Source organism: Ambystoma mexicanum, chromosome 1q, assembly GCF_040938575.1.
Source record: "Ambystoma mexicanum isolate Mex_15411 chromosome 1q, UKY_AmexF1_1, whole genome shotgun sequence".
Lineage (NCBI taxonomy): Eukaryota > Metazoa > Chordata > Amphibia > Caudata > Ambystomatidae > Ambystoma > Ambystoma mexicanum.
In genome coordinates this window covers 47,365,491-47,386,157 of record NC_090922.1, presented here as the reverse complement: position 1 = coordinate 47,386,157, position 20,667 = coordinate 47,365,491, and the positions used below count along the sequence as shown (strand labels likewise).

General features: G+C 48.9%; 1 protein-coding gene across 1 annotated transcript in view; it reads right to left on the bottom strand.

The window, feature by feature from the left end:
• DHX38 (DEAH-box helicase 38) overlaps nt 1–20,667 on the bottom strand; it is a 2,105,687-nt gene that overhangs the window by 1,118,106 nt on the left and 966,914 nt on the right. Inside the window, exons 13-14 of the mRNA XM_069635507.1 lie at nt 12,955–13,141; nt 12,597–12,782 (exon numbers count right to left, since the gene is read on the bottom strand). Coding sequence (XP_069491608.1) covers nt 12,597–12,782; nt 12,955–13,141 — 373 coding nt within the window. The remainder of the gene's footprint in view (nt 1–12,596; nt 12,783–12,954; nt 13,142–20,667) is intronic.

Genomic DNA, 20,667 nt, shown 5'->3' with positions numbered 1-20,667 from the left:
TAGCCCCGAGCGTCAAGACCTTCTTTCCAAAAGCGTCCTGCTTCTTGGCCTCACTGTCCGGAAGTGTAACACATTTATGTTGGCTTCTTGCCTTCCGGCTGGCAGCCGCCGACACCACAGACTCTGGCGTGGGCTGCGACACCAAGCCTCTAGGGGTAGACTCCGGTGCTTTGAATTTCTTTTCAATACTACCTTTCACAGCTGGGTCTGAAAACGGGTGGCGCATTGTGCGCAGGCCCTCCTGCCACACGTGGTCAAGAATCAGTATGAGCAGACCGCCTTCAGCCGCTTGCCCATATGTTCGAAGAAGCAGTCCTTACGTTCCTCTTCAGGCGCCAGTCCACACTCCAGACATGCTTTCGACATGGCGTGAAACGCCCCAATATCATCCGGAGGAGAGGGTTGTGCAGGGCTACGGGGCTGCTCCACCTCCGCGTCCGTGTCCCACGCGTCATCTCTCGTCAGCGACGATACAGTAGAAAGGGTATCCAGCGGAACACTCGGAGTCCGATTCAGGTAGCTCGCCTTCTTCAGGATGAGACCGTGCACGGCCCAACCCCACCGGCAGCAACACCTCGATCACGGGCACCACTGGACTCAGAAGAGGAGGCAACCTCGCATCCAGCTGTCCCAACAAAGATTGAAGCGTAGACAGCACTTGCAACGACAGCAGAGACTGCGGGTTAACCAGCGGATAACAGGGCGGCCCAACCCCCATTCCACTCAACGAAGGCCTCACACTCTGCCGACCCAGAGCAGATGGGTCAAACACCAGCTCCTGTTCCTCCTCCACTTCCAAAGAAATAGAAAATGTAGTTGGATCTTGCTGCAAAATGTACTCAGGAAGGATAGACTCAAAGGCGGTGGACTGCCATGCCCCACCTGTCGACATCAGCCCTTCAGATTCCATCAGCGCGGACGATAACCGCATCTGTCAGTGTCGTGGACGGCGTCGATGACCCCACCGTTGACGGGACCGTAGACTGCAGCACTACCGTCGACAACGGAGCAACCGTTGACAAACTCGTCGTCGGAACCACGTCCCCTGGCTTCGTTTTCACCAGAGACTCGGATTTTCTGGAAGAACTGCACCGGTGCTTCGAAGACTTCCGGGCTGGACGAAGACCTGTGATGGTCCCTGAACGACTAGTGCTTCGACGAAGATTCCTTCGGCTTCGCCAGGCCTTTCTCCGACACCACAGACTTCTCGGGCCTACCACCAGACCCCTTTGATTGGTCCGACCAACAACAAAGAGCTACTCGCCCCCTTTGACTGCTGCAGCCTCGACGAAGACTTACTGCCTTTCCCCACCTACGACGCAGGAAATGAGGCCGGATGCTTCTTCGCCAGAGGTTCAGCCGACGCCGCTCAGCGATGTTACGCGGACTTCTCTGCTCTTCCCAAAGACTGGCTCCCCAGCGCCGAACCCACCTCAGAAGCCGGGTACGTACCCTTATTGAGTCCACATATGAGCCGTCGATTACGGTCCTTCAAGTTCCTCTGCGAAAACCCCTGACATATGTCGCAGGTACCCACCGAGTGATGAGGGTAGCGAGAGTAAAGACAGTCCATATGACCATCCCCTTCATACACCTTCAACCCGCAGGTAACACGGCCGAAAGAGAGACTTCTTCTGGGCTATAGACGACATCCTAGCCCACGATACCAAATGCACCTGCAAAAACACAAAGAAACACGAGGTGATCCTAACAGTTTGGAGACGGTTGAAACCTGAAGGGTGGCCGCAGGGGCGGGGCTATTTATACCAGATGTCCTATTGGTGGGTGGGACTTAAAGCACCCAAAAAGGATGTTGAAAGGACATTCAAGTGTAGAAGTTTTCCATAGGAAAATGCGAAGTTAAAGTTACCGAGGTTTCCCAGCCCGACGACGGGGAAATATTCACAGCATGTGAATCCATGAAAGACCCAATGCTGGAGAAAGGGAGGGAAACGGCAAACCAAATTCCACTTTGAAACTTCTACGCAGTACAAACAGTGTGAAGCTGCAGATTCCCAAGAGGGGAGGTACTGTTCCCATGACCCAAGATACCTGGATTGTGTTTCGTGATATAAAGGAGATGTTCAACCAGCTGCAGAATAGCATTCAATCACTCGATGGGAAGATCGATACTTTGACGTGTAAGGTGGACCACATGCAGGTCCGCCTTGACAAACACAGAGATTGGATGAAGCTGAAGGGGGATCTCAACGGTCAAGGACGCAGCGACGACAGTCAGGGACATGCTATAAGTGAAAAGGGCAATAAAAGAACACACTGAGAAACAGGATGATTTGGAGTCAAGATCCAGGCAGAACAATCTACGGATAATTGGTGTGCCTGAGACAGTGGACCAGCGAAACATGGAATAGTTGATTGAAAAGATCCTGAGGGAATAACTGGGGGCAGAAGGTTTCTCAGCTATCTTCATTGTGGAGAGAGCGCACAGAGTACCCAGTGGCAGAAGACCGATACCTGGGACCCCCCCCCCCACCCCTCCTGCCCGATAATAGCAAGAATGCTAAACTATTGGGACAGAGACTTTGCCCTTACGGAAGGCAAGGAAAAAGGAACATTGACATACAAGGGAGATACTATTAAAATCTTTCCCGACTTCTCGGACAAGGTTAAGGCATCTCAGAGGACCTACATAGATGTGAAGAAAAGGATGCAGGAGAGAGGGATTCGCTACGCAATGATGTCCCCAGCCAAACTACGTGTGGAGCATAGGAGTGTACATTGTTCTTTCATAACCCGGAGGAGGCTAACGCTTTTCTTGAACAGCTACCATGGCACCTGAGCCCCAGAGGGACCAATGAGTGACACTGCAAGCGGCAATGGAGAATCTATACATACTCAGGGGTTTAATTGTGAGGCCAAAACAGCTCTTTAAGATGTCGGGAAATTGACCTTTTCCGTAACTGGTGCCAAGCACGGTTGGGGCTCTAGTTGCCGCTCAAGCGGAAGGAGCAGTTCAATACAGGGTGATGCTAGCACGTTCGGGTGGCCGGTGTGGGGTGGGGGTAGGCAGCTGGGTTACCGACAGGTTGGGGTTGTCAGTGGGGGGGGAGGGGGTCCGATGTAGCAGGTTCATTAGAAACAGGTGGAGTCCATGCAATTCGAAGTTACTGGGAAATCAAGCTGGTGCACAAACAGATAGAGGTGGGGTCTACAACCAGGGTTTACCATTAACCTAGGGGATGGCGGGCTCAATTACATTTATCTTGTGGAATGTTAGAGGGCTAAACTGCCTGTCTAAGTGCTGTAGGGTTTTAGTCTACTTACAGCGCCATCACGTGGCAACAGCTTTCCTGCAAGAGACAACTTACATCAGAGTCCAAATTTGGGAAGAGCTGGGGCTGCCATCGATCCTTTTCTTCTCACTCTTCATACACTAGAGGGGTATGTATTCTCATTAATAACACCGTAGGGTTCAGCCTAATTGCCACTATCAAAGATGGGAGGGATCCATGACTGTGCATCTCACCTGGATTTCTTCTTGGTCTCTCAGGCACTAATGGGGCAATAACAGAGGTGGTAATATTGGTAATCGCACACTCTCAGTACTGCTGAGCATGGACCTGGTGGGCCGTGGAAGGGAGAGAAAGCGGTGGAGGTTTAAAAGTGAGGCCCTGCCAGACACGGTTTTCCGCAAAGTCCTAACAGGATCAATAGACACCTTCGACACTAATGTCAGATTGGTGGAATTGGCCTGGACACACTGGGAGAGTTTCAAATGTGTGTTAAGAGGGGAGTGTATCTCGAGAGAAGTGGGGATGTTGAAACAAATTAGGAGAGAACTGAACGACACGGAGGCGTGCATAGGTATATTACAAGCAATGGAGCCCAAGGCAACTCCAAACGCGCAGAAATATGATATGATGGGTTATAACGCGCTTAATACCCAGAGGTTTTGAAGCGCGGACCAAACCTGTGGTGCTCCGTGTCGTCTTGCTTCCAAGGAGAGAATGTTGCCCCTGAGCTATGCTCCAGAGTATTTTAAATTGCGCCACCTGCAGCAGTTTAAAATACTGGCGAAAAGGGAGGCTAAACTACTTGGGTGGAACACTGCGGTTAGGCTATATGGGGGAGGGGAAGAAACCAGGTAGACTCCTGGCGAAGGCTGCAAGGCTGGATAACCATCGGATCGGGTCTGGTCTATAATGGATGCACAGGGGATGGAGAGATTTGATGACCTGGGCATAACTCACGAGTTCTACCGATTTTATACCAAATAATATTCCTCCCACGCACACACCACCCAGGGTGAGTTAGATAAATATCTGGACCTGACGGCACTGCATTGGTGCACAGATAAGGGAAGGATTGAGTCACCCATTATCATTGGAGGAGGTCCTGGCAGCTATCAGGTCACTCCGTTCTGGGAAATCCCTGGGTCCGGTTGGCTTCACCGTGGAATGTTTCAACACTATGCCACAAGGGTAGCGCCCTACCTGCTGCAAACATATCAGAGTATCCGTGAGGGCAAACTCCCTGAATCTCTAAGAGAAGCATTGGTTCCGCTACTGCTTAAAAAGGATAAGCCACCAAATGATTGCAAATCATACAAACCGATCTCCCTCATCAACCTAGATAATAAATTACTGGTGAAAATATTGGCCTCCAAATTAACACTCCTAATGGGCACGATGGTACAGGCAGATCAGGTGGGATTTATTTATCCCGGGACGTTCCACTTGGAATACAGAGAATGTTCGGGTGGATCTCAGCGGTGGAGCAGGAAGACCAAGTAGTGGCCGCCTTGTTAGATGCCACGAAGGCATTCGACTCAGTGGACTTGCCCTTTTTGTTCACAGTTATGCATAGGATCGGAATGGGAGAACAATTTATAACTGTGGTATCGCTGTTATACTCTATGCCAACCGCTAGAGTACGGGGGAATGGCCAGGCCACGCTGAAAATAGAGCTGGGTAGGGGCACTCGACAAGGATGCCCACTCTCACCATTACTGTTTGCCTTGGCAATTGAACCACTGGCAGAAAGAATATGGGATGCCCACCTACATCGAGGGATCCAACTTTTTAATCAGGTGGTGATCTCACTCTACACAGATGATATGGTACTGTTCATTAAAGATCCTAAGCAAAACTTGAATCATTATGGGGTTTATTTGGGACTTAATATCAACCCAGCGAAGTCAGTACTCTTTCCCTTATCCTCCGGAGTACAGAGGTACGGAGATGGGTGGTGATTCCAATGGCACATCGCACACCCGGTATTTGGGGGTCAACATTGACCGAGACACAGACACTATATAAAAGTAATTATCAAAAGATATTGGAACAAGTCGTGAAGCCATGATCAGATGAAGAAACCTACCCCTAAATCTCTATGGTAGAATTCCGCTGCTTAAAATGGTACTGCTACCTCTGTTTTTGTATGCATTTCTCAATGTCTCAATCATAATACCGGTGGGATACTTTCACAAGTTAAAGTCCATGGTTCCGCAGTTAATTTGGGCCCGGAAATAAGCATAAGTGTCATGGGATAAACTCATAACTCCAATGCACGAGGGTGGGGGTTAGGGGGTGGGGGGAGCACTTGGCACTTCCCGATTTTAAAACAAACTATAATGTAGCCCATGTGGGGTTCATTCTCTACTGGTTCGGAGATCACGAGGACAGGAGGCATGTGGAGGTTGAAAGGGCACTGGCGGCTCTGTTCCTTCTGCGATAGATCATACTTGCGGCACCACCTGGTAGGGCATCCAAAGCGGGAATATGGTTGAACTGACTTGCAAAGCATGGGTTCACATTGAAAACAAAAAGAGGGGAGGTCCTCTACTCACCGACACTGCAAGTAGTATTTACACCGGGGCTCCCTCTCACTTCGGAAGTTATGTTAATCTCATGAAAAGACTTGGTGAATTGTTACTGGGACTTGTTTCCAAGCAGGAGGTTCATAACGCTGGAAGAGCTGAGAACTAGGGGGAGTTTGAACGCCCTAGAGGTGTTTTTGTATTACAGACTAAGAACGTTGTTGCAACAGATGTTTGTCATTTCCGGAACAGCCCGAGATAGCTCCCATACTGTACAATATACTCCAAGGGGGGTATAATAGGAGGGTAACATCAGCAATGTATGCTCTGTGTCTTGATTCCAGAACAAAGGAGGTATCCCTTAGGAAACAATGTATTCTTTCACTGGGACAGGAGCCATCTAGAGAGGAATGGAGGTATTGTTGCGAGGGGACAAGGAAGGTCACATTAAACACCGGATTTAAGCTAATCCACTGGAAATACTTGCACCAGTTTTATTACACCCCCGCCTGACTCCAGGAATACTTCCCAGGGTCTCCCAGCAGCTGCGCCAGATGTAGAAAGGAGATAGCTGACTATATGCATTTGGCATGGGCGTGCCCGTTGGTTTTTGTATTCTGGGAAGCAGTGTTCCTAACCATTGGGGAAGTCATTGGGGAGGGATTGGACCCAAACCCGATGGTTGCACTCCTGGGATACACCAAGATGATCCCACGCAGCACACGGCAGCTTGCTGGGTTGCTGCTGCTCTTCACCAAGAGGCGGGTGGCGATGGTGTGGAAGGGCCTGATGCTCCCTAAAATGGAGGACTGGTATTCAGATATCACGTATTGTAATGCTATGGAGAGGGGAGGAGTAAGTGTGACCCGTACATTAAATACTTGATTAATCAATCACGAGAAATGGAAGGGGGGCCCTGAAGAGACCCTGTGGGAATGAGAATGAACCAGTGGAGTGATTTGAAGTTGGACAAGCTGGGTATTAGACACCCTAAACCCAGCTACCATATGGGAAGGACAAGGGTATTAAAACATACCCTATCCAATTCAAATTGTAATGTTGAATTCATCAGACGCGTTTTGATTGTATGGACTGCCAGAAAGATGCAGGACACATTGATGCAAGGGATCTGTTAGGAATAGTTAATGTTGGAGCATGGTTGCCCGAAAGTGTTTTGCTTGCGGTTTGATTCTGAAAATCGCAATAAAAATTGATTTACAAAGGATTGCAGTATGCATTCTGCTGAAGCCAAATAGCTGTTTTTCAGCTAAAATTATGCCGAATACTTACTCGAAGCCGAAGTTCAGTACACTCCTAGTTACAATTACACACATCACTTTACAGTGAAGTGCCGATACTGGGTATCGGTATAACTTTTTATAGAATTTCTTTTTGGTTACTTTTCATGTGTGCCTAAGACAAGATAGTAGCAGCAGTGATATTTTTATGTTTGTGTGTTATTCTTCTTGTGCACTTTTGCAGCCAAAGGCTGCTAATGGTGGCTAGCAATGTAAGGTGGCAGTGCCATGAGGTGTTTTGCTTGTTCTTTGGCCATATTGGTCTTTGGCCTTCTTCCTGCATTTTGCAGTCAGGACATGCCTTCTATGAAAATCCCTTTACCCTGTGGCTTTCGTGGGTTTAAGGGTGTTGTGAGAGAGAGAAAAGAGGGATGAACTGTCTAGTCCCAATACACATCTTTGGTACCTGAATGTCTGTTGCTGGGCAGATGTGGTGACTAGCGGCTATCCATGATTGGTTACTGGCATTTTGAATGGTGCAGAAACTATCAACCGGCAGGCTTGGCACTGCTCACAGTCTACATCTTGGATAAAAGAGGGTTTCTGCAACGCTTCATGAAATCACAGCAGGAGCCAAGACGTGGACCACATGGGCTACTGACCACTGAAAGACTACCCCCTGCAGCTGACCAGCATCGACTTGAGTGTTATTCATGCAGCCCTGCTCCTCTGTCCCAAGGACTTTCTGGGTGCTCCGACCCCCGGACTGGTGATAACAGCCAGTCTCAACCCCTGCTCGAGCATCCGTACCTGATGAGCCTTCGTAAGTGTCCACAGACCAACCAATGGAATGACCAGCTCTCTCCTGGGATACCTTGTTGCAGCAGTTGCCATTCCGAGCAGAGCATTGGTACTTTGCACACTTTCAGCTTTTGTCACAAATCATGCATTTTCAGCCGTCTCACATCAAGGGAAGCTGTGCAGGACCCGCTTGTTTGTTCAGCACCTGAAGATCGCCTGACGCCGTCTGACCATGGTGACTCCCATTGTCCCGAGGTGGTCCACCCCACAGAAGCTTTCATCTTTCCTTGTTTGGGTATTCTTTTGGAAGCTGTCTGGAATAGATTCCTGTGCACCACAGCAGACCGAAACTAATTCCTAGACCATGGGTGCACAACATACGGCCCGCCATGCCCTTTTGACCGGCCCGCGAGGCACAAAGACTTTCCTAATGGAGGGCGGCCCGCGGCCGCCCTCCATTAGGAAAGTCTTTGTTGTCTTCCGGGCCGGTGAAAACACTGGCCCTCATTGGCTCAGCAAACACACGCATCACGTCGCTCCTACGAGCCACGTAATGCGTGTGTGCTGCACCAATGGAGGGCCAGCACTACGGCTGGCGTGGTCCATAAGGCTTGATGCCGGAAGGCATTTCAGCCTTGGACCACGCCAGTCGTAGTGCGATTCCAGCGTTCCAGCTTACCTGCCGCTTACCTGCCTGCCTTCCAGCATGTCTCCGGTAAGTGGTCTGTTTGTGTTTGTGTGTCGGGTTTGTTTTGCCTAATGTTTGTGTGTGTATGTTGCAGGGGGAGGGGGATGTTGGATGTGTATGAATGTTTGTGTTTGAATGTATTTTGTGTGTATGTTGAGATGCGGGGGTGGGGGGGTGTCGGATGTGTGTCGGATGTGTATGAATGTTTTGATTTGAATGTTTTTTGTGTGCTGAGTTGGGGGGGTGGGGGTTCGGGTCTGTATGGGTGCTTGTTTGAGAGTTTGCTGATTTGGGGGGTGGGGGGTTCGGGTCTGTATGGGTGCATGTTTGTGTGTGTGCTGAGTTGGGGTGGGGGGTTCGGGTCTGTATGGGTGCATGCTTGAGTGTGTGTGTGCTGAGTTGGGGGTGGGGGTTTGGAGTTGGGGGGTGGGGAGTTTGGGTCTGTATGGGTGCATGTTTGTGTGTGTGTGTGCTGATTTGGGGGGTGGGGGGTTCGGGTCTGTATGGGTGCATGTTTGTGTGTGCTGAGTTGGGGGTGGGGGGTTCGGGTCTGTATGGGTGCATGTTTGTGTGTGTGCTGAGTTGGGGGGTGGGGGGGTTCGGGTCTGTATGGGTGCATGTTTGTGTGTGCTGAGTTGGGGGGTGGGGGGTTCGGGTCTGTATGGGTGCATGTTTGTGTGTGTGCTGAGTTGGGGGGTGGGGGGGTTCGGGTCTGTATGGGTGCATGTTTGTGTGTGCTGAGTTGGGGGGTGGGGGTTCGGGTCTGTATTGGTGCATGATTGTGTGTGTGCTGAGTTGGGGGGTTTGGTTGGGGGTGAGGGGGCCATGGGGCATAGTGTTTGGTTGGGGGCGAGGAGGCCATGGGGCATAGTGTTTGGTTGGGGGTGAGGGGGCCATGGGGTAATAGTGTTTGGTTGGGGGTGAGGAGGCCATGGGGCATAGTGTTTGGTTGGGGGTGAGGGGGCCATGGGCATAGTGTTTGGTTGGGGGTGAGGGGGCCATGGGGCATAGTGTTTGGTTGGGGTGAGGGACATGGGGCATAATGTTTGGTTGGGGGTGAGGAGGCCATGGGGCATAATGTTTGGTTGGGGGTGAGGAGGCCATGGGGCATAGTGTTTGGTTGGGGTGAGGGGGCCATGGGGCATAGTGTTTGGTTGGGGGTGAGGGGGACATGGGGCATAGTGTTTGGTTGGGGGTGAGGGACATGGGGCATAATGTTTGGTTGGGGGTGAGGTGGACATGGGGCATAGTGTTTGCTTGGGGTGAGGGGGCCATGGGGCATAGTGTTTGGTTGGGGGTGAGGGGGCCATGGGGCATAGTGTTTGGTTGGGGTGAGGGGGCCATGGGGCATAGTGTTTGGTTGGGGGTGAGGGGGACATGGGGCATAGTGTTTGGTTGGGGGTGAGGGACATGGGGCATAATGTTTGGTTGGGGGTGAGGTGGACATGGGGCATAGTGTTTGCTTGGGGTGAGGGGGCCATGGGGCATAGTGTTTGGTTGGGGGTGAAAGGGCCATGGGGCATAGTGTTTGGTTGGGGGTGAGGGGCATGGGGCATAGTGTTTGGTTCGGGGTGAGGGGGCCATGGGGCATAGTGTTTGGTTGGGGTGAGGGGGCCATGGGGTATAGTGTTTGGTTGGGGGTAAGGGGGCCATGGGGCATAGTGTTTGGTTGGGGGTGAGGGGGCCATAGGGTATAGTGTTTGGTTGGGGTGAGGGGGCCATGGGGCATAGTGTAGCTAGGGTCAATAAAATATATATAAGTTAATTAAACAGGCGAGATACAATAACTAAATAGAAATAAATGATAACAATGGAAAATGTGTAGTACAAAATGTAAGTATGAAATGCAAATAAAAATCGTTACCCCTCAAAAACATTCTTTTTCCATGTGTTTAGTACAAATTGGGGGTTTAAAAAGCCTCCTGCCACGCCCCGCCTACCGCCCCGCCCACATTTACTTTTCAGCCCACTATAGCCCTCATGTAAGGTACTTTCGGCCCTCTGTCAAAATCAGTTGTGCACCCCTGTCCTAGACGCTCAAAGTGACCCCTGCACCTGCGACCCATGGGCATTCCTTGACCGGCCCAAGTGCAGAAGATTGTGTCCCCAATGGATTGCAGATCAGCAGCAGTGGTCAATGGAAGAATTGGAGTCAGGGGGTAAGTGACATACGTGTTTCTGTCCACCCACAGTCCTCCATATGGTAACATGGGCATAACGTCCTGACCCTATCTTACTCTTGCCAGATCATGGGTGGTGGAACCTGGGTTCAGGATCCCTCCGTAGGACTATATAGTGTGCTGAATTATGGACTCAATCTGAACTTGACTTGAACTTATCAAACTTTGGGACTCTTTATTATTCAGAACTACTGGCCCTGCAATACTCTATATAAACCTACCTGACAAGTGTATACTTTGGAACTGGTGACGTTTGGGCACAAGGCCCCAACCCCTCTTATGGTTGGACTTTTATAAGAGTTCGGGGAGCTGTTCTGTGAGTTTTCTAAAGAGTACTGTATATGTTTATGCGTCTGACTACTTACCTTGTTGCACTGGTCATTGAATCAAATGCGAAGTTATCTCTGCTAAGGGTGAATGTATAATTACAATGTAGGTATTTGCACTTTTCGGGGGCATGCAGTTTTGGGAAGTGGCCAGTGATCAATGTGACAACTGGATAAAGACAGAACCAAACCGTTTGGTCCCCTTGAAAATAACTGAGCACAAAGATTAGCCAGTCACCCCTTTTCTATGATTTTCAGAATTATTAATTGAATTTGCTGAACTGCAAACAATATTTTGCTAAGCACACTGCAAACATTTTGATAAGGATCTGCATATAAAAGTAATGAATCAAAAAATGATGTGATTAATCAGAAGTAGACAGTAGCTTTGCGAACATTTTCTGTTGAAAAACTGAGTAAGAAAGAAGAGCTACAAAAAGGCCCAGCCTTAAAATGGAATCGTAAAAATAGTAAGGAATGATCCAGAAGATTATGAACTCCTAGAAATACTGAAAAAGAACCGACCAAAGTGAATACAAAATACATTGTGAACAGCACTTTAATGTATTAGGTTTAAGCATAGTTGGAATTCATTTTAGGTCACCACATTATAGCCTTTGAGAAAAGGCTATGTAAAATCTACTAGCCCATTCACACAGGTGATGATATTTTATGACGGGTGATGGTAATCTACCTTGCTAGCAAGCAGGGGGATGTTTTAAACTTACTTGACACGTAGTGCAAACGCACTTTCTTTGAAGTAAAGCGTAAATGGAGTCACTGCACATGGCTGGCCTTTGGGTGGCACCACTGCACCAAATATGAAGTGTGCTTAGTGTCACAATCCCCATTTTACAGAAAGCACTGGTAAATATTTTGTCACACGTCGCCATGAGGAGGAGTGGGGGGGGGGGAAGCGTGGGAGGAGTGCATTTCTCTTAGAATCAGAAAGAATAAAAAGCAGACTATATTTAGCCTCTTAAAAAAAGGAAGTTCCAATTAAAGTAGTTAACTGTGGAGCTAGCATTCCTGGTCCTTTAGAGCTTATTGCAAGTTTCAACACCAAACACGCCTATTAATCTATAGGCAGTTCCTGCACAAAAGAAAGATGACTAAGATCCATCAGTACTTTTCTAAGTGTTCGTGTATAGATATGGGGGAAAGGTAGAAAAAGCACAGCTTCCACGCTGACCCCATATCATGAGTCCCCTTCTGAACCAGTCCTGGCTTTCCTGTTGCATGGTACGACTTGTAGACCCTTACTTATAAGAGGAAAAACAAAACATGTCCCAGCATACAACAGGAAAAGCCAGGCGAGGTTCAAGATATCTCACAAAACAAGACACTGGGGCGTAAACACACCTAGACATAGGAACCGACTGACACCCACTGGCAGGCCGTTACATGCGCACACAATCGCATCCACCAACCCGCACCAAATCAACCAAATACAGCGACCGACCCACCAACCCAAACATTCTCCCACCCATCAACAAACAAATACACCTACACCGGCCATTTTTCACAAAAAGACAAACACAAACACCAGTTGCACTGTGTACACCTATATGCAAACAAACTTACCTCCCTCAAAAGGCCAAAGAGAACATCGGTATTAAGGGACCGCTCATGAGCTTCATCCATGATCACAGCACTATAATGATCCAAGTCTGCTTCCCGGAGAGATTCTCGCAACAGGATACCGTCAGTCATGTACTTGATCACAGTCTTCTCAGACGTGCAGTCCTCAAATCGAATTGCATACCCAACCTTAAAACAAGCAAGAGACCTGTATCAGAAATTTGATTAGCAAAGTTTGTTTTTACAAAAAGAAAATTGCGAAATTGAAGAATATACGGAAGATTAAATTAAGAAAAAACAGCTGGGTGCGAGAAATATTAAATGGCTTGATACAATTCTCACACATTGGATTTGTACTCACCTCCTCACCCAGGTTGACATCCATTTCTTCACTAACTCGTTTGGCGACAGACATTGCAGCCACTCGTCGAGGTTGGGTGCAGCCGATCATTCCGTAATCTGTGTACCCATCCTTATGCAAGTACTGGGTCAGCTGAGTAGTCTTTCCACTTCCAGTTTCACCCACCACAATTACAATGCTGTTGTCCCTAGAAAAGAGATACCAAAAAGTCCTTACAAACAGCATGACATTGGGTGCTACACTACACCTACTACTTCTGCACTAAAAGTGTATGAAACCTTACGGTTAAAATAGATCTCTCAAATCTGGCCTGGTAGACCAATTTCAGGAGGCCATCCTAGTTAGTGTAGAGGGGAAACTATGAGGTCAGCCAAACCCAATCAAGGTTAGCGAAGCCAAGGCTTAGTTCTCAGGAGAGGTGTGTAGGGTCAGGGGCACACAATGAGTCCACATAGTGAAATACACGATGATTCTGCTCATAGGCAATTATAAAAAATACTCTATTACAGGCCCAAATCCAAAAACGCACCAGAAAAATGAATCAAGCAGGAAATACTATCACACAACACTCGAATGAAGACCCTAACTTTATATGTCCAGTCCCAATGTTGAATGGGGCCTTGTGCCCAAAAGTCACAAAATTCCTTACAGGATAGGGGACAAAAGCAGGAAGAGTTCTTGTGGTGGTAAAAAATGTTCCAGAAGACTTCAACGATTTAACAGGTCAGTAAGATACTTTTTTCGATCTCTTAGAACCGTTTTTAAAATGAACGTTTTAAAAGCAAGGGAATGGAATGACAATGCATTACTTACCGTAAAAGCATTTCTGATGATTGTATCTGCTTAGATTCACATGCTGTGCATAGGTCCGACATCCAGTGGTCACTGCGGAGTATTGCATCTTGTTTTTCGTAGTCGAAAAGGGACGTCGACAAGGCGTGTCTGAAATACTATCCCTATAGTGACGTGTATTGTACCCACAATCCTTCACGCGTCGAGGTCCCTCTGTTTGTATTTTTCTGCCCTGAGGGAGCCTTCTAGACGTGAGTGAGTACAGAAAAGAGAGATATAAAAGGAAGTCTATGTTCCTTCCATCCGAGCGGGGAGGAAGGGTGGGCGCATGTGAATCTAAGCAGATACAATCATCAGAAATGCTTTTACGGTAAGTAATGCATTGTCTTCTGATGCTTGTTAATCTGCTTAGAATCACATGCTGTGCATAGACTAGCGAGCAGTACCCGGAGTTGGCGGTGGGTTATGAGAAGGAACAGTAGAGAAAAGATGTCTTAATACTGCCTGACCCACCTGGGAGTCAGATCTCGAGTGTGCATCTAGACAGTAGTGTTTTGTAAAGGTGTGCACAGAACTCCAGGTAGCCGCTTTGCAGATGGACTCAAGGGGAACATTTGCAATGAATGCTATGGATGCCCCCGTGCCTCGAGTAGAGTGTGCTCTTGGCCTAAAGGGCAGTTCTCTCTTAGCAAGAGTGTAACAGAGAGTGATGCATTGTACAATCCATCTAGATATAGTGGACTTTGAAACTGCATCCCCTTCTCTTCCTGCTGCCACCGAGACGAAGAACTGATTAGTCTTCCTCAGTGGTCTGGTTCTTTCCATGTAGAACATGACCGCTCTGCGCACATCTAGTGTGTGCAGAGTTTTTTCTCCCAAGTTGGAAGGATTTTGAAAGAACGTTGGCAGTTCTATAGAATGGTTTACGTGGAATTTCGATATGAACTTCGGAGCAAACCTTGGGTGCGTGCGTAGAACCACCTTATCTCTGTGAACTGTAACGAAGGGGTCTAGAACAGAAAGAGCCTGTAGTTCACTTACTCTCCTGATGGAGGTGATAGCTATTAGAAAAGCAGTCTTAAGAGTGAGGTCTTTAAGAGATGCTTTGTGCATGGGTTCAAATGGTGAGCCCATGAGTCTGGTAAGTACCACGTTAAGGTCCCATCCGGGAGCTGGGTCAGCTATCGGGGGGGTGTATTCTCTTTATTCCCTCCATGAAGGCCTTTATAACAGGGATCTTCCACCACGACACCTTGAGTTGGGAAGTGGTGTATGCAGAAAGTGCCGCTAGGTGGACTTTAATGGAATTGAACACTAGACCTGAATCCAATAAGTGGGTCAGGTATAGAACAATATGTGTGGGAGAGCAGTCAATTGGGTTGATGCTTTTCCCTCTGCACCAGACGACAAATCTCTTCCACTTGCTAGAGTAGCAGTGGCGAGTGTTAGGTTTTCTGGCTTCCCTGAGAATGTCCATACATCTCTGCGGGAGCAGTAGATGTCCGAATTCTATGATCTCAGGAGCCAAGCTGCTAAGTTCATGTTCTGGGGGCATGGATGCAGAGTCCTGCCCTTGTCTTGTGACAGCATGTTGTACGGGCAGGGGAGTTTCACTGGGGGAGATAGAGACATCTCCATCAAGTGAGCGAACCACGGCTGTCGGGCCCACATTGGGGCCACCAGTATCATGGTTACTTGTTCCTGGTGCATCTTGTGCACCACCTTGTTGAGAAGGGGAGTCGGGGGAAAAGCGTAAACAAATTTCCCTGACCATTGCATCGACAGACCGTTCCCCTTGGATTGGTTCTGAGGGTACCTGGAGGCGTAACTTAGGCATTGTGAGTTCTCCAGGGTTGCGAATAGGTCTATTTCTGGGAATCCCCATTGTGTGAAGACGTCGAAGACGATGTCTTCGTGCAGTCGCCATTCGTACTCTTCGGGCAGGGGGAAATCTCTGCTGAGTTTGTCTGCCAGCAGATTGAGTTCCCCTGGTATATGTTCTGACAGTAGGAACATGTTTTGTTTGAGAGCCCACTTCCATATATTCTGGGCCAGTTTGGACAGCCCTGGAGAGTGGGTGCCCCCCTGCTTGTTGATGTAGTACATGGCTGTGATGCTGTCTGTAAGGACCAACACAGTTTTGCCTTGTAGGTGTTCCTGGAAGGCTTTTAGCGCCTTGAACACAGCTAGTAGCTCCAGTAGATTTATGTGTTTGGATGCTACGTTCGGAGTCCACACTCCGTGAGCATTCTGATGGGATAGGTGAGCCCCCCCATCCTGTTAGGGATGCGTCGGTGGTTAGAGTGGCTTGCGCGGCGGGTGTGGCAAAGGGTTTCCCTTTTTCCAGGTTTTCCTTTGTCCACCATCGTAGCGAGAGAACCAAGGCCTGCGAGACCACCACTGGATCTTCCCATAATCCGCTGGCCTGACACCACTGGCTGTTGAGCCACTCTTGCATAGGGCGCATGCGCAGGCGCGCGAGGTACCAAATAAATGCACGACGCCATCATGCCTAGCAAGCGCATTGCTTTGCGTACCGTCACCTCTCGACCGATCACATACTGAGGGATCTGAAACAGCATGTTTTGGACCCTCTCGTTGGAGGGGAAGACGAGGCCGTCCTTTGTTTGAATTAGAGCCCCTAGGAATTGTTTGACTTGGCTGGGGTCTAAGCTGGACTTCTTTTCGTTGATGGAGAAGCCCAACTGGAATAAAAGGTCTACCGTCTTTTGGGTATTGGAGAAGCATGTTTCGTAAGAATCCCCTGTTATGAGCCAGTCGTCGAGGTAAGGGTAAACTGGGATGGACAACCTGCGCAGGTGGGCCGCTGCCACTGCCAGTACTTTCGTGAATACCCTTGGTGCCGATGCTATGCCAAAGGGTAGCACTCTGAACTGGTAGTGTTTGCCCTCTATCATGAACCTGAGGTATCTTCTGTGCGCTGGCAACATTAAAATATGAAAGTATGCATCTTTCATGTCCAATGTTGTCATGTAATCTCCCTGATTTAGCAGTGGGATCACTTCCTTTAAGGTCACCATACGAAACTTCTGGGGTTTGATAAACTTGTTCGCTGGGCGCAGATCTAATACAGGGCGCATGGTTAGATCCTTTTTGGGTACAAGGAAGTACACTGAATAAATACCTTCCATTACCTGAGATAGAGGTACGACCTCTATGGCTCCTTTTTCCAGCAGCTGTTGTACTTCTTGGAGAAGGATAGCAAGGTGTTCCGGAGTCATGCGTCGTCCCCTCGGGGGTCTGTATGTTGGGGAACTGTTGAATTCGATGCAGTATCCGTGGGCTACGGTGGAAAGTACCCAGCGGTCTGACGTTATTCCCTCCCATGCTGGAAGAAAGGATGTTATCCGGCCCCCGACCGGTGTTGCATGGGAGGGGACGCGAATCTTCGCGTCACTTGTTGTTGGGGGCTTGGGAGCCTCTGGGGGCGGACCCCCGACCTCTCCCTTTGCCACGGCGCTGGCCTCTTTGGTTGTACTGCCCACTATTGGCCTGGTAACTGGTGGCAGGGTACTGTTGCTGCTGACTCTGTTGTTGGCGTTGGCCACGAAAAAAGCGTTTGTTGCCATAGCCGCATCTGGTAGTGGGCTTAGAGATCTGGTCAAGAGTTTTGATAGTATCAAACTCTTTTTTAGCCATTTCCAGAGCCTCATCCACCGCTTTCCCGAAGAGGTTAGAGTCTTCAACAGGTTTATTTATTAAAGACGCCTGTGTCTCCGGTTTGAACCCTGAGTTGCGCAGCCATACATGGCGTTTTAGGAGTATTCCCTGAACCAGGGAACGTCCCGCTGTTTCAGCAGCATCCAGAGAGTTCTTTACAATACTCTGGTTGACCTGGGTTCCTTCGCCAATAGTAGATAGCAGGCGTGTACGTAGTGGTTCCGGCGCTTCTTCGGCGTCCTTGCGCAGTTTGGCCCACTGCGCGTCCGCGTAGCTGGCTAGCAAAGAATTGTTGTTCGCAATTCTTGCCGAAAAGGCAGCCGAGGATGTGACTCTTTTAGCAAGGGCATATAACCTCTTGCCCTCCTTGTCAGGTGGTACCTCACAGGTGGACAGCGGCATCCCTGCCCTCTTCCTTGTATTCGTTACTACAAGGGAATCCGGAATGGAATGTCCCCTGATGTACAGCGGGTCTGAGGGTGAAGGAGTGAAAAGTTTTTCAATCCTTGGATTAACTCCTCTGATTAGTGCGGGTGTGGATAGCGAAGGGATGATTCTTCTCTTCACTGAAGCGAGGAGGGGAATGGTCTGGCTGACTGGGGGTTTCTCCTTACTCTTTCTACAAAGTCCATTTCCGGAGAGATTTCCCCAGTGTCCAGTTCGAAATGTGCTGCTGCTCTGCGCAACAGGGCATTGAATGTGGGCTGATCGTCAATGGGAGACGTGTTTCTAACTGGTGAATTGTCAGGAGGATTTAGGTTCAGGACATCAGTGTCCGAATATACTGATGGGGATTGCCAGGGATAAGAAGGTCCTTCTTCTGGATTTTCTCCGAAGCCTTCTCCTACCATGTCTGGGCTGTCTTCCAGACTTTCCTCTTGGTTCTGTCCCTCTTCATTGTCCACAAAATCATCCTCCTCTTCTAAGTATTCCTCACCCGTGAGGTCATACACATTCTGGAAGTCTAAGGCTGTGTCCTGCCTCGGGTATTTGGCTTTGGGGTCCTCCTGAGGCCCTTCTCTTGTTCTCTTGGGAGTGGGAGGGTTCTGGGTGTTCATAAACCTCTCCATTCTCTCCATGCAGAGATGGAGCCTTTCCATGGTTTCATGGGGTACCCCTGAGCGGTCTAGCGGGGGAAAAATAGGAAAAAAAAACGACCAAAGGTCGAGGAGATGGAATCTGCAATGTCTCTCGAGGAGCTCCGCGTAAAGGCGACCAGTAGCTGGGCGGAAAAAAGCAATCTGAGGGACCTCGACGCGTGAAGGATTGTGGGTACAACACACGTCACTATAGGGATAGTATTTCAGACACGCCTTGTCGACGTCCCTTTTCGACTACGAAAAACAAGATGCAATACTCCGCAGTGACCACTGGATGTCGGACCTATGCACAGCATGTGATTCTAAGCAGATTAACAAGCATCAGAAACATCGTTATTCACAAAGCTTCTTATAGGTGAGCTTACTCATGCCCTTACTCAGATTTTCCCGAGTGAGAAGAAAGGTTGACTGGAGGTCGTTGCAGGTAGGTTTTCCTGTCGTTGGATCCAGGAGATGCGGGTGCAAGCAAGATTCAGGTCGGGTCCAGGGGCAGAGTGCAACCCTTTCCAATGAAGAAATGCAGCAGCCACCGATGCAGGTCTCTTCAAGACACTACCAGATGGGGATGGCTGGTTCCAGCGACAGTCACCGCAGACAGGCTTCTCTGCAATCGCAAATGAAGGCAGGCTTCCAGGACAGGATCCCTTAATGCTGGGAAGCTGAAACTTGTCAGGAAGGCGACTTGTAGGACGAGCTGGCAAACACCAAAGTTCCAAGCCAAACCAACGGTTCTGGCGCAGTAGCCAAATTCAGAGCTAGTCGGTCCACCAGGTGGTCCAGGGACGATTCCAAAGCCTCAAAGCTGCAGGAGCACGAGAAGATGTTGAGACTGGTTGGTCACCATTCAAAGGGTTGAAGCAGCGACAAGGGCTTCTCAGATCAGAAAGTGCAGAAGGGCTTTACGGGGGCAATTGCAGGGAAGGGTGCCATGCCTCTTCAGGAGTCGTCCACAGGTCTTCAGTTGGCTGCACAGCAACACAGGATACTTGGCTCCATTACAGATCTGCTGGAATGGCTGCAGGATTCCTCTTACCCTAAATTCAGGGGAGTGATCAAACTAAGCCCTCTAATAGTAAGGTTCTGAACTACTCAGTCAACAGTGGTTCAATCAGGGACCACAGTGGGTTTCAATCAAGCATACACACTAGATTTTCAGGCACCACAGTTTGTGGGCTGGACCAGACAGTCCCACCTACGAATGGCATGCAGTAGGCCACGAAAGCAGTGGCTTTCCCAGGAAAATGCACGACCATATTAGTGATTTCCTGACCTGAGAGGGCAGGAAGGAGGCCAAGAAACAAAATGGCCAAAGGACAAACGAAAGATCTCATGGCATGGCCATTGTAAGACCCTATTCACAAAAAAAAGAACTAGGAGAAAATCTCTACTTCGTGGTAGGCGCACGCTATGCTCTTTAAACAAGTTGCAGCTGTTTGCTGATTATTCACATCACATTCATAATGCTTCAAAAATGATGGGTCATGACTCTTTAGTAAAAGATTCCCCAAATTCCCCAACATTTTGGGGTCCATAGATTATGGAAGGAAAGTGGCCTAAAGTGAAATCTTTCCCAACAATTGCACCCTCTCCCCCCCAAGACTAGGGACGAGGGAGTGTGAGGGGAGGTGGGAGGGGATATAATCAACACATGCATGGGTTTCCGGTATAACTGGTTCTATATTCTGGCCAGACCATCAGCATTGCAATGCTGTGCACCTGGTATACGATCCATGGTGAAGTCAAAGCCTTGAAGCCTTATGGACCACCTGAGAAACTTAGTATTCACTCCATTCATGTTCCGCCACTTTAAGGGCCTATGGTCAGTTGGCACAACAAAGTGAGTTCCATATAGATCTCGGTCCTTAAGCTGGCGACTAATGAAAAGCATAGGATGTTCCCGGCCTTTGTCATCTAACTGTGAAAGCAGAGCACCGTGTCAGAGACATCTGTCTTCACAATGAAAGTCTCTGAAAATAGGATGTCATGAGAACAGGGGCCTGATCAAGGGAATCCTTCAGGCCTTGGAAGGTCTAACTCATCAGACCAAGCAACACACTTAGGTTTCTTTGGAGTAGTGAGGGCAGTCTGAGGCATAGCTATGGTGCCATAGGGAATCGTACCAGTACTGCGACCACATGAG